The 16677-nt window shown below is 48.3% G+C and overlaps 1 protein-coding gene across 1 annotated transcript in view; it reads right to left on the reverse strand.

Annotated features, from left to right (window-relative positions):
- The window catches only part of TM9SF4 (transmembrane 9 superfamily member 4), a 67672-nt gene that overhangs the window by 40324 nt on the left and 10671 nt on the right, over positions 1-16677 (reverse strand). The window contains exons 2-5 of the mRNA XM_060230531.1: positions 15778-15891; positions 7008-7107; positions 4833-5001; positions 3780-3906 (exon numbers count right to left, since the gene is read on the reverse strand). Coding sequence (XP_060086514.1) covers positions 3780-3906; positions 4833-5001; positions 7008-7107; positions 15778-15891 — 510 coding nt within the window. The remainder of the gene's footprint in view (positions 1-3779; positions 3907-4832; positions 5002-7007; positions 7108-15777; positions 15892-16677) is intronic.

Here is a 16677-nt window from a genome sequence, read left to right on the forward strand (position 1 = left end):
GACGGCCCTGGAGGTCCCTTCCAACTCTATGATTCTAAGTGCAAGCACTCCAGTCCTCCAAACCTTGCCTGTCTGAATGAGTGGAGCGCATTCGATCATTTAGCCGCTCACTTTGTTCCTGAGAGACTTGGATTTGCATTCCAGTGGCCAAAAAGAAGAAGACACTGGAGTTATACCCTGCTCTCCACACTGAGTCTCAGAGTGGCTTACAATCTCCTTTATCTTCCTCCCCCACGACAGACACCCTGTGAGGCGGGTGCCCTTTCAAGGACAGCTCTGTCAGAGCTATGCCTGACCCAAGGCCATTCCAGCAGCTGCAAGTGGATTAGTGGGGAATCAAACCCGGTTCTCCCAGACAAGAGTCTGCGCACTTCACCACTACACCGAACTGATTTATATCCCACTCTCCATTCTGAATTTCAGAGTATCAGAGCCACTTACAATCTCCTTTATCTTCCTCCCCCATGACAAGCACCCTGTGAGGTGGGTGGGGCTGAGAGAGCTCTGACAGAAGGTGCCCTTTCAAGGACAGCTCCGTCAGAGCTATGCCTGACCCAAGGCCATTCCAGCAGCTGCAAGTAGAGGAGGGGGGAAAGAAGGGGCGAGGGTAAAGGCACCCACACTGAAAGTGAGGCTGCAGCCAAGAAATTGGAAGGGGACTGAAACTAAGGAGTGCAGCCATAAAGGAGCTAGAAAAGGATCCCAAAGCGTAAGGATCTGCTGCCGTGAACAAAATCAAGTTTAGTTTTGAGAGCCAGTTTGGTGTGGTGGTGAATTGCACAGACTCTTATCTGGGTGAACCGGGTTTGATTCCCCCGCTCCTCCACTTACAGCTGCTGGAAAAGCCTGGGGTCAGCCAGAGCTCTCACAGAGCTGTCCTTGAAAGGGCAGGTTCTAGGAGGGCTCTCTCAGTCCCCCCACCTCACAGGGTGTCTCTTGTGGCGGGGGGGGGGGGGGGAAGATAAAGGAGATTGTGAGCCGCTCTGAGACTCTGAGATTCAGAGTGAATGGCGGGATATAAATCCAATATCATCATCATCTTAGTTATGCCATAATATTCTGCTCTATTGTGCATGGGTGTGACAACTGGACACTGAAGGAAACTGACAAGAAGGAGGAAGATTCTTTTGAAATATGGCGCTGGAGGAGAATTTTATGCTGGGGTGGTCGAACTTTGGCTCCACCACCCTGTCAGCCAACTCAGAGAAGGCATTTCTCTCTTTAAATCACTTTTCCAAGCTAAGGCAGCCAGCAGCTTGGAGAATGCGTTTAAAGTTGCTTTCGTTCCACCTCTCCCTCCCTCCTCCCATCTATTGCCTTCCCCTTCCTTCCTGCTCTCAACATCTGCCATTCATGTCTACTGACTCTTTTTTTTTCCCCCAAAAAAAACTTATCTGTAAGGTTTATAATTGGCTTTTGAAGGAAAAAACGCAAGATGAGGTAGTTAAAGAATCTTGGATTAAATGGCTTAAAGATTTCGGCTTTAATATCGAACTGAAGGAATGGGAGGAAATTTGGCGGCAAAATGTTCAATTAACTAAATCAGCGATCTTTAAAGAAAACCTATATAAGATGGCATATCGTTGGTACTTGACTCCAGCTAGATTGGCAAAGATTTATACGAATTATTCTAACAAATGTTGGAAATGTGGTAGAATAAAGGGTACCCTTTTTCACATATGGTGGCAATGTAAGCACGCAAAAAAATTTTGGGCTCATATCTATGATTGGTGCCAGAAAATTCTTAAACTAAGATTCTCTCATACTCCTGAGCTCTACCTATTAAGTACTGTTAAAGAGAAAATATCGAAGTCATCGAAAAAACTGTTATTGCATGCTGTAACGGCGGCCAGGATGTTATACGCGAAGTATTGGAAATCTCCTAAAATACCTGATAAGAACGAATTTTTATTCAAGCTCTTAGCAGCTGCCGAACTTGATATGTTAACGACTAGACTAAGAGAGGGAGACCTATTGATTTGTAAAAAGACATGGGACCCATTATACTCGTGGTTAAATCGCATGGGATTAGATATGAGGAACCCGAAATGGTGCTTTGGATAGGCCCCTCCAGCTCAATGTGAAGGGAGGTTGGGTGAGGGTGTTGGATTGTTTGTTTGTTTTTATTTTTTTCCTATCGGTATATGTATAGGCCTAGGCTTATATGTTTAGATGATGTCTGTTTGATTGTATGTTTGTCTTGTTCAATAAAATACATGTCTACTGACTCTTAATGTTTATTTTGTGTGGCTCCGACACGAAGCAAGTTTGGCCACCCCTGGGTTTATGAAACCTGTGGACTGGCAAAAAGACAAAGTAGGTTCTAGATCCAATCAAGCCAGAACTCTCCCTACAGCCTAAAAGGACTCCAGGCTATTGTGCTTTGGTTGCATTATGAGAAGCCAAGAGTCACTGGAAAAGGCAATCATGCTAGGAAAAGCTGAAAGCCGCAGGAAAAGAGGAAGACTCAACGTGAGACGGATGGACCCGGTCAAGGCTGCCGACACCCTCCGCTCTTAACAGGAGGGCATTTTGGAGGACACTCATTCATAGGGTAGCCATAAAGCATAGCATCCTAGAGTGGGAAGGGACCTCCAGGGCCATCTAGTCCAACCCCCTGCACTATGCTGGAGACTCACAAACACCTCCCCCTAAATTCACAGGATCTTCGTTGCTGTCAGAGGGCCATCCAGCCTCTGTTGAAAAACCTCCCAGGAAGGAGAGCCCACCACCTCCCGAGGAGGAAGCCTGTTCCACTGAGGAATCACTGCAACTTTCAGGATATTCATAGAATCATAGAGTTGGAAGGGACCTCTGGGGTCATCTAGTCCAACCCCCTGCACAATGCAGGAAACTCACAAATACCTCCCCCTAAATTCACAGGATCCTCATTGCTGTTAAATGGCCATCTAGCTTCTGTTTAAAAACCTCCAAGGAAGGAGAGCCCACCACTGACGCATAGAGTTGGAGGGGACCTCTGGGGTCATCTAGTCCAACCCCCTGCACAATACAGGAAACTCACAAGCCCCTCCCCCTAAATTCACAGGATCCTCATTGCTGTCAGATGGCCATCTAGCCTCTGTTTAAAAACCTCCAAGGATGGAGAGCCCACCACTGACTCATAGAGTTGGAACGGACCTCTGGGGTCATCTAGTCCAACCCTCTGCACAATGCAGGAAACTCACAAATACCTCCCCCTTAATTCACAGGATCTTAGAATCATAGAGCTGGAAGGGACATCCAGGGTCATCTAGTCTAACCCCCTGCGCAATGCAGGAAACTCACAAATACCTCCCCCTGAATTCACAGGCTCTTCATCGCTGTCAGATGCCCATCTAGCCTCTGTTGAAAAACCTCCAAGGAAGGAGAGCCCACCACCTCCCAAGGAGGAAGCCTGTTCCACTGAGGAACCGCTCTTAACAGTCATAGAATCATAGAGTTGAAAGGGACCTCCAGGGTCATCTAGTCCAACCCCCTGCACAATGCAGGAAACTCACAAACGCCTCCCCCTAAATTCACAGGATCCTCATTGCTGTCAGATGGCCATCCAGCCTCTGTTTAAAGACCTCCAAGGAGGGAGAGCCCACCACCTCCTGAGGAAGCCTGTTCCACTGAGTCGGAGGCAGCTTGACAGCCCTGAACCCCCCCCTTCCAGATCCTCCTCTGAGACTCTGACCACTGCACCATGCTGCCTCTCAGGTTATAAATACCGGCAGACGGCTCCCCTCTCCCTCAACAACGCTTCGAAACTCCCTGGAGGCAGAAACAGTCGCCTTCACCTTGTTGTTGTCGGCGAAGCCGAGCCGATACCCGTGTTCGAACTGGACGTCCTTCTCCTTGCTCTTGTCCTCCTCTCGGTTCAAGTAGAACTCCAGCCGCGTGGCCACGGGAAGGTTGTCGGCGATGCTGCAGCGACAAAGACACACCAGGCGTCAAACTCTCCCCCACCTGCTGCCGGCCCAAAGACTCCCTCCCGGCCCCACACGCGAGGCAGGCTCTGGGTCAAGAGCTGCTCCGGCCCGGAAATGTAAAAAACATGACGGTTCTTTCGACCATATGTGGTGGACTTGTGAAACGGCGAAACAGTTTTGGCAAACGATTCGACAAGAAATTTTGAGAATCTTGGGACAGGAATTTAAGAGAACTCCAGAGACTTCCCTATTGGGATTCCAAATGGAGAAATTTCCGAAAAAAGGTAGAACTGTAATCTGGTACTTGCTTTCAGCTGCTAGGACATTATATGCGCAGTTATGGAAGCAAGATAAAATACCAGAAAAACGGGACTGGCTTGTAAGAGTTATGTCATGGAGTGAAATTGGATAGGCTTACAAGAATCTTGAAAGACTTTGATTTAGAGGGATTTAAAATGGACTGGGATAAATTCAGAAGATATATAGAGAAAGAATGGAAAGTGAAAATGGGTGATTTTTGAGAATACCAATGAGGTTTTTAGAAGAAGAAAGAAGATGAACTATAACAACTGAGTTTATGAACTAGAAGATGAACTATAACAACTGAGTTTTTACAAAGCATAAGAAATGTGTTTTTTATTTTTTTACAAAATTATATATATATATATATATATATATTTCTTTTTATTATTAAGATTCTTTTAGTGTTAAAGATACCTTTCGATATTAGAATTTTATGTAATTGGCAGCGGCGCAAGTCAAGATTTGGGGGGAGAGGAGGAGGGAAAAGAGTAATGTATGGGGAAGGTATTAAGTGTTTATCAATATTTTATTAGTATTGGATATAATTATCATATATTACCAAATAAAATGGTTTTAACCAAAGAGCTGCCCCGGCCTGGGCCGAGCTGAAGGACTCACAGGTGGACGTAGTAATCCTCCTGGATCCGCTCGGCGATCAGCTTGCTCTCCTTCTCGCTCAGGACGAGGGGCTTGCTGATGCTGCTGCACAGGATCTCGCACTTCTTCTCAATGGTCATGTAGACCTGAAACAGGGTGTTGACGATCCGGTCTCCTCGGAGGACCTCTCCTGCGGGAGAGAGAGGAGGTCAAGGTGGCCAGATCCGTCTCGGGCCTGCTGGCAGGGTAACTCTTAGCAGATGGATTTTATTTACGGCAAAAACCAACATCTTAAACAAAAGGGATAACTTATACATATCCGTATCCATTTGGTGTGAATTTCTATCTCCTTTCTCCTGCACCTTATATCATAATAATATAATAATATTATAATATCATTTGTATTGGCAATGTAAGCTTAAATAGACGTTTTAACAAGAAGACTTGCAATCGCTAAAACATATCATTTGGATGTTGACGATTTAATGTAAAGAGATAATAAAATGTGACAATAGTTGTATTTTAAGAAAGTATACGACATGCAGATTAGATTATTATGCTACTGATATTTGTAACTTCGATTTTCTATTCCCTTTTACCTGTTTCCTTTAGCTTTCTAGAAAACCAATAACATTTTCAAATAGAGAACTATCGGTAAAACATGATAAAAGGATGACGACGTTACTAAAATTGAAAAATATACAGAAATGGCCATTAAAACGAACGTACTCCGGCATTTTAGGCTACTAGTAATTTTCTTGTCCTAAAGGCGAACCAACCAAATCTCGCTATTTGAAGAGAAACTGCAGGATATTTGCCCTCCAGGAGTTCTTCAAGTTGGCATATTTTTTGACTGCTAGCAGGGGGGAGTAATCCTGGAAGGCAGGAGAGATTCCTTATGCTTACTGCACACCAGGGGTGGGGAACCTTTCTTCTGCCAAGGGCCATATGGATATTTATAACACCATTTGCGGGCCATAAAAAATTATCAACTTAAAAAACAGTGCTCCGCCAAGGGAGAACGATTCAGGCCAGCAAAATTAATGCAAATAATTGCTTTTCTATTTGAAGTCATGTGGGGAGACCCTAATCGGGCGCATACACACACACCCGGCCTGCCGCCCTAGGCAAATGCATAGGTCCAGGGCTTTTTTGTAGAAAAAGCCCAGCAGGAACTCAGTAGCATATTAGACCACATCCCCTAATATTAGCATATTAGGTCACACACTCATTAGCATATTAGGCCACGCCCTCTGGGATAATCAAGTGCAAACTGAACTGTGGCAGTAACTTTTCCAGACCCTGCAGCAATTCTGGCTGGCCAGCCAGGTCCCAGAGAGGCTGCCGCACAGTACATCTGGGCCCTGTGATCCCTGCCTGGCCCTGGGGAGGCTGCTGCACAGTGCAGCTAGGCCCCACGATCCTCGCTGGCCAGCTAGGCCCCAGGGGGGCTGCCACATGACTCGGTTCGGCCCAGCAATCCCCAAGGGCCACACCAAGTGACCTCGAGGGCCGCATACGGCCCTCAGGACGGAGGTTCCCCACCCCTGCTATACACCTTGCAATCATAAAAGACATGAACTAATGACTCTATGCCATCATTACAGCAAGGGCATATACGAGCTTCATAGGGGATTTTCCTGTATCTGCCCTCTCTAACTGCAGAAGGGAGGGCGTCCCACCTCATAAGGGAGAATATTCTTCTGTATTCATGGTTTCCTAGGTGAAAAAAATACGGCATGGGAGAGATAACTCTTAGTATGCAACAAGGGTGGTGACGGGGCCAGGGGATGGAGAGAAGTTATGTGCCCTCCAAAAAACAGAAGCTATCAGCCTCCCTCCAGGGAAGAAAAAATATAGTAATAGTAACTGGCTAAGGTTGGCTGTTGTAGATTTTCCAGGGTGTACGGCTGTGGTCTTGGCATTGTGAGACCTGACGTTTCACCAGCAGCTGTGACTGGCATCCTCAGAGATGTAACCCAGAAAACTGGAGTTCTCTCTGTGTCAAAGTGAGAAGAAGATGGTAGGCAGGTGCCTACGCAGGCAGGTGGGGTAGGGCTGAGTCATTCTATTATTTTTATATTGTTATTCAGGATTCAAGTAGGATTTCCCCCCCCCCCCCCCCGCAGGCTTTTTTCCTAGAACCACACCAAACCGGCTGGAATTAAGACAGGCCACAAAGCCCTGGAGCCTCACCCAAATTTTCGGCTTTGTACGTGATCTCTTTAGGCCGGCAGAAGGGTAACGAGTAGTACTCGTAAGGCAGCTGGGTCCGCGAACTGGTGAGCTTCACAGCCTGGAAGACAAAGGAGGAGAAGCCATCAGGAGCAGTTCCCAAGACCCCCCCACCCCCCAGCGACAGAGGGCGGGCTTCGGATTCCCCCACTATGAGAGGAGAGCACGTACTCTTTTTTTTTTTTTTTTTTTAAATTAAATCGGAGTTTATTGATAGATTAAGGCATTACAGAAACTTTTAAAAAGAACCATAAACGAAACATCATTTTAAAGCAATACTATCCACTACTATACGATTACAGAACCAAATTTAAGAATTAAGATACACACTATAACTGAATCATCTAAGAACATAAGAGAAGTCATGTTGGATCAGGCCAATGGCCCATCCAGTCCATATTTTTATCTAACCCCCGCTTGAAGCTGTCTATGCTTGTAGCCGCCACCACCTCCTGTGGCAGTGAATTCCAAATGTTAATCACCCATTGGGTGAAGAAGTACTTCCTTTTATCCATTCTAACCTGACTGCTCAGTAATTTCATTGAATGCTCACGAGTTCTTGTATTGTGAGAAAGGGAAATACAGGCGATTGCAAGCCGCTGTGATGAGGAACTTTATCTGACTTCCAGAAAGCTTTTGATAAAGTTCCTCATCAAAGGCTCCTTAGAAAGCTTGAGAATCATGGAGTAAAAGGACAGGTCCTCTTGTGGATCAAAAACTGGCTGAGTAATAGGAAGCAGAGAGTGAGTATAAATGGGCAGTCTTCGCAGTGGAGGACGGTAAGCAGTGGGGTGCCGCAGGGCTCGGTACTGGGTCCCATGCTCTTTAACTTGTTCATAAATGATTTAGAGTTGGGAGTGAGCAGTGAAGTGGCCAAGTTTGCGGATGACACTAAATTGTTCAGGGTGGTGAGAACCAGAGAGGATTGTGAGGAACTCCAAAGGGATCTGTTGAGGCTGGGTGAGTGGGCGTCAACGTGGCAGATGCGGTTCAATGTGGCCAAGTGCAAAGTAATGCACATTGGGGCTAAGAATCCCAGCTACAAATACAAGTTGATGGGGTGTGAACTGGCAGAGACTGATCAAGAGAGAGATCTTGGGGTCATGATAGATAACTCACTGAAAGTGTCAAGACAGTGTGCGTTTGCAATAAAAAAGGCCAATGCCATGCTGGGAATTATTAGGAAGGGAATTGAAAACAAATCAGCCAGTATCATAATGCCCCTGTATAAATCGATGGTGCGGTCTCATTTGGAGTACTGTGTGCAGTTCTGGTCGCAGCACCTCAAAAAGGATATTATAGCTTTAGAGAAGGTGCAGAGAAGAGCAACTAGAATGATTAAAGGGCTGGAGCACTTTCCCTATGAAAAAAGGTTGAAACGCTTGGGACTCTTTAGCTTGGAGAAACGTCGACTGCGGGGGTGACATGATAGAGGTTTACAAGATAATGCATGGAATGGAGAAAGTAGAGAAAGAAGTCCTTTTCTCCCTTTCTCACAATACAAGAACTCGTGGGCATTCGATGAAATTGCTGAGCAGACAGGTTAAAACGGATAAAAGGAAGTACTTCTTCACCCTAAGGGTGATTAACATGTGGAATTCACTGCCACAGGAGGTGGTGGCGGCCACAAGTATAGCCACCTTCAAGAGGGGTTTAGATAAAAATATGGAGCAGAGGTCCATCAGTGGCTATTAGCCACAGTGTATGTGTGTATATAACATTTTTTGCCACTGTGTGACACAGAGAGTTGGACTTGATGGGCCGTTGGCCTGATCCAGCATGGCTTCTCTTATGTTCTTATGAGTCGGTTTGGTGTAGTAGTTAAGTGTGCGGACTCTTATCTGGGAGAACTGGGTTTGATTCCCCGCTCCTCCACTTGCACCTGCTAGCATGGCCTTGGGTCAGCAATAGCTTTTTTATTTATTTATTTATTTATTACTTTACATTTATATCCCGCCCTCTCCGCAAGCGGACTCAGGGCGGCTTACAATATCATAAAAACAATCAATTCCATAAAACATATAAAAACATAGTTCACTTATCAATTTAAAACTATTTGCGCTGTCTCAATCCAGTCTGGCGGTAGTGGGTTCTGACTATGATCGCCAGCTTCTGTAGGATGTCTGGTGGCAGCCCATTTTCAGTCAACCAGAAAAGCTTGTCTAAACAGTTCGGTCTTACAGGCCCTGCGGAACGCCGACAAATCCCGCAGGGCCCTTATAGCTTCTGGGAGGGTGTTCCAAAGTTCTGGTGCTGCCACGAGAAAGCCCTGGATCTTGTTACGCATAGCCTGGCTTCTTTTGGGCCAGGGGCAGACAGCAGATTTTTTGTCCCTGATCGCAGTGCTCTCTGGGGGATATATGGGGAAAGGCGGTCCCGTAGATAGGCAGGTCCCTGATCATAAAGGACCATAAAGGGCCCTTGAAAGGGCAGCTTCTGTCAGAGCACTCTCAGCCCCACCCACCTCACAGGGTGTCTGTTGTGGGGGAGGAAGGTAAAGGAGATTGTGAGCCGCTCTGAGACTGAATGGAGGGCGGGATATAAATCCAATATCTTCAAATACCTCACAGGGTGTCTGTTGTGGGGGGGGGGGGAAGGTAAAGGAGATTGTGAGCCGCTCTGAGACTCTTCGGAGTGGGGGGCGGGATATAAATCCAATATCTTCATCTACCTCACAGGGTGTCTCTTGTGGGGGAGGAAGGGAAAGGAGATTGTGAGCTGCTCTGAGACTCTTCGGAGTGGAGGGCAGGATATAAATCCAATATCTTCATCTACCTCACAGGGTGTCTGTTGTGGGGGAGGAAGGGAAAGGAGATTGGAGCCGCTCTGAGACTCTTCGGAGTGGAGGGCAGGATATAAAACCAATATCTTCATCTACCTCACATGGTGTCTGTTGTGGGGGAGGAAGGTAAAGGAGATTGTGGGCCGCTCTGAGACTCTTCGGAGTGGAGGGCGGGATATAAATCCAGTATCTTCATCTACCTCACAGGGTGTCTGTTGTGGGGGAGGAAGGGAAAGGAGATTGTTAGCCGCTCTGAGACTCTTCGGAGTGGAGGGCGGAACATAAATCCAATATCTTCATCTACCTCACAGGGTGTCTGTTGTGGGGGAGAAAGGGAAAGGAGATTGTGAGCCGCTCTGAGACTCTTCGGAGTGGAGGGCGGGATATAAATCCAATATCTTCATCTACCTCACAGGGTGTCTGTTGTGGGGGAGGAAGCGAAAGGAGATTGTGAGCTGCTCTGAGACTCTCTGGAGCGGACGGCAGGATATAAATCCAATATCTTCATCTACCTCACAGGGTGTCTGTTGTGGGGGAGGAAGGGAAAGGAGATTGTGAGCCGCTTTGAGACTCTCTGGAGTGGAGGGCGGGATATAAATCCAATATCTTCATCTACCTCACAGGGTGTCTGTTGTGGGGGAGGAAGGGAAAGGAGACTGTGAGCCGCTTTGAGACTCTTCGGAGTGGAGGGCGGGATATAAATCCAATATCTTCATCTACCTCACAGGGTGTCTGTTGTGGGGGAGGAAGGGAAAAGAGATTGTGAGCCGCTCTGAGACTCTTCGGAGTGGAGGGCGGAACATAAATCCAATATCTTCATCTACCTCACAGGGTGTCTGTTGTGGGGGAGAAAGGGAAAGGAGATTGTGAGCCGCTCTGAGACTCTTCGGAGTGGAGGGCGGGATATAAATCCAATATCATCATCTTCTTCTTCGTAAAGCAAGACTGAATTAATTAGATCACAAGCTTTGTTGCCTGGCCTGCCCACCCTTCTTCACGAAGCCTGGTTCAAGGCAGGAGGTCAGATCTGATACCCAGGAGCGGCCCAAGAACACAGTCCTGCTTCCCTCCCTGGGACAAACCCCACGGCTTCAGAAAACACCAAACACGCCTCAGGAGGTTTGAACGCTGCTTGGAGCGTCCAAGGAAGCTACCAACGACTCCAGAGCCATCAATTAGAGGTCTCGGAGAACCCAATGCCCTGTTTGTGCCCTGTCTGAGACATGCAGTGGTTTTTGTGGCAGTGGCTGTTAGGGAAAACAGCCTGGGAACAGAACAGATTGTTTTGTAAAAACCGCAGTGAGCCGCTCTGAGACTCTTCGGAGTGGAGGGTGAGAGATACGCCTCATTTGACCGTCATTTGACCATCTGCAATTTTTAAAGATCTGTAAAATCTGTACAATGGCCACCAAAATAGCAAGAGTCCAGCGGCACTTAAAAAAACAACAACACCACAATTTCATTGCAACACAAGCTTCATTGATCACTCGTCCAAGCAAACCTGTGCCGGAACGAAATCTTAGAACAAAGTAGGAGTTGAGTGCACATTTAAGACCAACCAAGTTTTATTCAGAATGTAAGCTTTCACGTGCTCCAAGGACAACTCATCAGACAAGGAATCAGGTACAGTGGGCCGAGCTACATATAGCGGTTAGGCAGTGGTTTAGAATGCAAAATAGTACAAATTTAAGATCCAGGGACAGAATAGCAAAATTAACAAACTGAGCAAACCTCTCATCTGGGTGGCATGAGCATGAGAAAGCAATAAAACAGTAACATGTCAAAATGTGAGATAGTCTGTCAATCACTCTACTTGTACCATTTCGCATTCTAAACCACTGCCTACCAGCTAAATGTAGCTTTGACCACTGCACCGGCTTCCTCAACTGATAAAGTGAACATAAGAACATAAGAGAAGCCCTGTTGGATCAGGCCAGTGGCCCCTCCAGTCCAACACTCTGTGTCACATAAGAACATAAGAGAAGCCGTGTTGGATCAGGCCAGTGGCCCCTCCAGTCCAACACTCTGTGTCACATAAGAGAAGCCCTGTTGGATCAGGCCAGTGGCCCATCCAGTCCAACACTCTGTGTCACATAAGAACAGAAGAGAAGCCCTGTTGGATCAGGCCAATGGCCCCTCCAGTCCAACACTCTGTGTCACATAAGAACATAAGAGAAGCCATGTTGGATCAGGCCAAAGGCCCATCCAGTCCAACACTCTGTGTCACATAAGAACAGAAGAGAAGCCATGTTGGATCGGGCCAGTGGCCCCTCCAGTCCAACACTCTGTGTCACATAAGAACATAAGAGAAACCCTGTTGGATCAGCCCAATGGCCCCTCCGGTCCAACACTCTGTGTCACATAAGAACATAAGAGAAGCCCTGTTGGATCAGGCCAGTGGCCCCTCCAGTCCAACACTCTGTGTCACATAAGAACATAAGAGAAGCCCTGCTGGATCAGGCCAGTGGCCCATCCAGTCCAACACTCTGCGTCACATAAGAACATAAGAGAAGCCCTGTTGGATCAGGCCAGTGGCCCCTCCAGTCCAACACTCTGTGCCACATAAGAACATAAGAGAGGCCCTGTTGGATCAGGCCAATGGCCCATCCAGTCCAACACTCTGTGTCACATAAGAACATAAGAGAAGCCATGTTGGATCAGGCCAATGGCCCATCCAGTCCAACACTCTGTGTCACATAAGAACATCAGAGAAGCCCTGCTGGATCAGGCCAATGGCCCCTCCAGTCCAACACTCTGTGTCACATAAGAACATAAGAGAAGCCATGTTGGATCAGGCCAATGGCTCCTCCAGTCCAACACTCTGTGTCACATAAGAACATAAGAGAAGCCCTGTTGGATCAGGCCAGTGGCCCCTCCAGTCCAACACTCTGTGTCACATAAGCATAAGAACATAAGAGAAGCCCTGTTGGATCAGGCCAGTGGCCCATCCAACCCAACACTCTGCTACATAAGAACATAAGAGAAGCCCTGTTGGATCAGGCCAATGGCCCCTCCAGTCCAACACTCTGTGTCACATAAGAACATAAGAGAAGCCCTGTTGGATCAGGCCAGTGGCCCCTCCAGTCCAACACTCTGTGTCACATAAGAACATAAGAGAAGCCCTGCTGGATCAGGCCAGTGGCCCATCCAGTCCAACACTCTGCGTCACATAAGAACATAAGAGAAGCCCTGTTGGATCAGGCCAGTGGCCCCTCCAGTCCAACACTCTGTGTCACATAAGAACATAAGAGAAGCCCTGTTGGATCAGGCCAGTGGCCCCTCCAGTCCAACACTCTGTGTCACATAAGAACATAAGAGAAGCCCTGTTGGATCAGGCCAATGGCCCACCCAGTCCAACACTCTGTGTCACATAAGAACATAAGAGAAGCCCTGTTGGATCAGGCCAGTGGCCCCTCCAGTCCAACACTCTGTGTCACATAAGAACAGAAGAGAAGCCCTGTTGGATCAGGCCAGTGGCCCCTCCAGTCCAACACTCTGTGTCACATAAGAACAGAAGAGAAGCCCTGTTGGATCAGGCCAGTGGCCCCTCCAGTCCAACACTCTGTGTCACATAAGAAACATAAGAGAAGCCCTATTGGATCAGGCCAGTGGCCCCTCCAGTCCAACACTCTGTGTCACATAAGAACATAAGAGAAGCCCTGTTGGATCAGGCCAGTGGCCCATCCAGTCCAACACTCTGCGTCACATAAGAACATAAGAGAAGCCCTGTTGGATCAGGCCAGTGGCCCCTCCAGTCCAACACTCTGTGTCACATAAGAACATAAGAGAAGCCCTGTTGGATCAGGCCAATGGCCCACCCAGTCCAACACTCTGTGTCACATAAGAACATAAGAGAAGCCCTGTTGGATCAGGCCAGTGGCCCATCCAGTCCAACACTCTGTGTCACATAAGAACATAAGAGAAGCCCTGTTGGATCAGGCCAGTGGCCCCTCCAGTCCAACACTCTGTGTCACATAAGAACATAAGAGAAGCCCTGCTGGATCAGGCCAGTGGCCCATCCAGTCCAACACTCTGCGTCACATAAGAACATAAGAGAAGCCCTGTTGGATCAGGCCAGTGGCCCCTCCAGTCCAACACTCTGTGTCACATAAGAACATAAGAGAAGCCCTGTTGGATCAGGCCAGTGGCCCCTCCAGTCCAACACTCTGTGTCACATAAGAACATAAGAGAAGCCCTGTTGGATCAGGCCAATGGCCCACCCAGTCCAACACTCTGTGTCACATAAGAACATAAGAGAAGCCCTGTTGGATCAGGCCAGTGGCCCCTCCAGTCCAACACTCTGTGTCACATAAGAACAGAAGAGAAGCCCTGTTGGATCAGGCCAGTGGCCCCTCCAGTCCAACACTCTGTGTCACATAAGAACAGAAGAGAAGCCCTGTTGGATCAGGCCAGTGGCCCCTCCAGTCCAACACTCTGTGTCACATAAGAACATAAGAGAAGCCCTATTGGATCAGGCCAGTGGCCCCTCCAGTCCAACACTCTGTGTCACATAAGAACATAAGAGAAGCCCTGTTGGATCAGGCCAGTGGCCCATCCAGTCCAACACTCTGCGTCACATAAGAACATAAGAGAAGCCCTGTTGGATCAGGCCAGTGGCCCCTCCAGTCCAACACTCTGTGTCACATAAGAACATAAGAGAAGCCCTGTTGGATCAGGCCAGTGGCCCCTCCAGTCCAACACTCTGTGTCACATAAGAACATAAGAGAAGCCCTGTTGGATCAGGCCAGTGGCCCCTCCAGTCCAACACTCTGTGTCACATAAGAACATAAGAGAAGCCCTGTTGGATCAGGCCAGTGGCCCATCCAGTCCAACACTCTGTGTCACACAGTGGCCAATATGTGTGTGTGTACGTATATATACACACACACACACACACATATACATACATACATATATACACACACAAATATATATATACACACACACACACACACACACACACTGTTGCTAATAGCCACTGGTGAACCTCTGCTCCATATTTTTATCCAATCCCCTCTTGAAGCTGGCTATGCTTGTAGCTAGGGTGGCCATAATGTTTGAAGGCCAGCCAGGGACACCTTGGGGGAAGGGGAAGGCAGGGGTGCGCGCGCGCCGCCGGAAACAGGAAATGACGTCACATCCGGTGACATCACTTCTGGTGATGGCATGCCACCGCCGGAAACAGGAAGTGACACCACTTCCTGTGACATCATTTCCCCCGCGCCACCTGCCGGAAACGGGAAGTGACATCACTTCCTGTGACATCATTTCTCCTGCGCCACCTGCCGGAAGCAGGAAGTGACATCACTTCCTGTGACATCATTTCCCCCAAATGTCACTGCCGGAAACAGGAAGTGACTTCACAGCACTTCCTGTGACGTCCCAAAAATCCCCCAAATATCACTGCCGGAAACAATTTTGTTCTCAAAACCTGTATATACTTCATCAGTATATGGGATAAGGCACTTTCTCAACTGTGCTGCATAATGCAGCCTATTTATTTTGTCCTGTTTGCTCTGTTGGCTCTATCTGCGCCACCTTCATCACTTTCGGGGTGTGGATCCCCCAGTGGGGTGGGCTCCCGACTCCCTCTGCCGGCTGCTTCTGATAGCCCTGCGCCCCCTCTTTCATTTGATATGTGTCCCGTGCGGGTGCCACCCTCCCGCCGGGAGATGCCGCAAAATGAGCCCCCTTGAGGCTTATGGCGGCAGGGCTCGGGGGAAGCGAGCTAGACTGCTGTTCTTTTGAGGGGTTATAGAGTGTTTCGAGCCCGTCCCTGTGGCATCAGTCCCATCGTTGTGGGGCCCAGGGGGCCGGCGCAGCAGCCCGCCGAAGCAGCCTGTCAATAATAACACAGGTCGAGATGCAGGACAGGAACCCGGAAGTGACCGACCAAGCCAAGCTCCCAGCAGGACTTCTGTGTCCGCCTGCCTCCCTCTCCAGGCCTACCTTGATTTCGACGAGGGTGTTTTTGTGGAAGTTCCTGGGAGCGACGCCCGGCACGTAGAAACAGCTGGCGCCCGGGCACCACAGCAGCAATGCCAGCGCGTACGTCAGCTTGCCCTGCAAAGGAAAGAGCGGAGACTTGGGTCAGGAGAAATGCCCAGCGAGAAGAGGCTGTAGAATGCAACCAACGGCCAACGCTGCAAACACAACTAGCCACAAAAAAAGAGTCTTGAACAAGCAAATGAGCCATAAAACCAGCTCTATGACATCAGGCAAGTCTCGACGAGATTCGGGCAAAGGAAAACCGAGAGCGAGCAGGGCAGGTGACTCAATTACACCCATTAGATGCACGCTAGGAGGCCAAAGTTCAGAGAAGATGATATTGGATTTATATCCCGCCCTAGAATCTCAGAGTGTCCGAGCGGTCACAATCTCCTTGACCTCCCGCCGCCACCCCACAACAGACACCCTGGTGAGGTGGGTGGGACTGAGAGAGCTCTCACAGAAGCTGCCCTTTCAAGGACAACTGCTATGAGAGCTATGGCTGACGCAAGACCATTCCAGCAGCCGCAAGTAGATTCTTTAGTGGAACAGGCTTCCTCGGGAGGTGGTGGGCTCTCCTTCCTTGGGAGGTTTTTCAACAGAGGCTGGAAGGCCATCTGACAGCAATGAAGATCCTGTGAATTTAGGGGGAAGGTGTTTGTGAGTTCCCTGCATTGTGCAGAGGGTTGGATTAGATGACCCTGGAGGTCCCTTCCAACTCTGTGATTCTAAGTGAAGGAGTGGGAAATTAAACCCAGTTCTCCCAGATAAGAGTCCGTGCACTTAACCACTACACCAGATTTATTTATATCCTGCTCTCCACTCTGAATCTCAAGAGTCTCACCATCTCCTTTACCTTCT

Source organism: Heteronotia binoei, chromosome 2 (genome assembly GCF_032191835.1).
Source record: "Heteronotia binoei isolate CCM8104 ecotype False Entrance Well chromosome 2, APGP_CSIRO_Hbin_v1, whole genome shotgun sequence".
Classification (NCBI taxonomy): domain Eukaryota; kingdom Metazoa; phylum Chordata; class Lepidosauria; order Squamata; family Gekkonidae; genus Heteronotia; species Heteronotia binoei.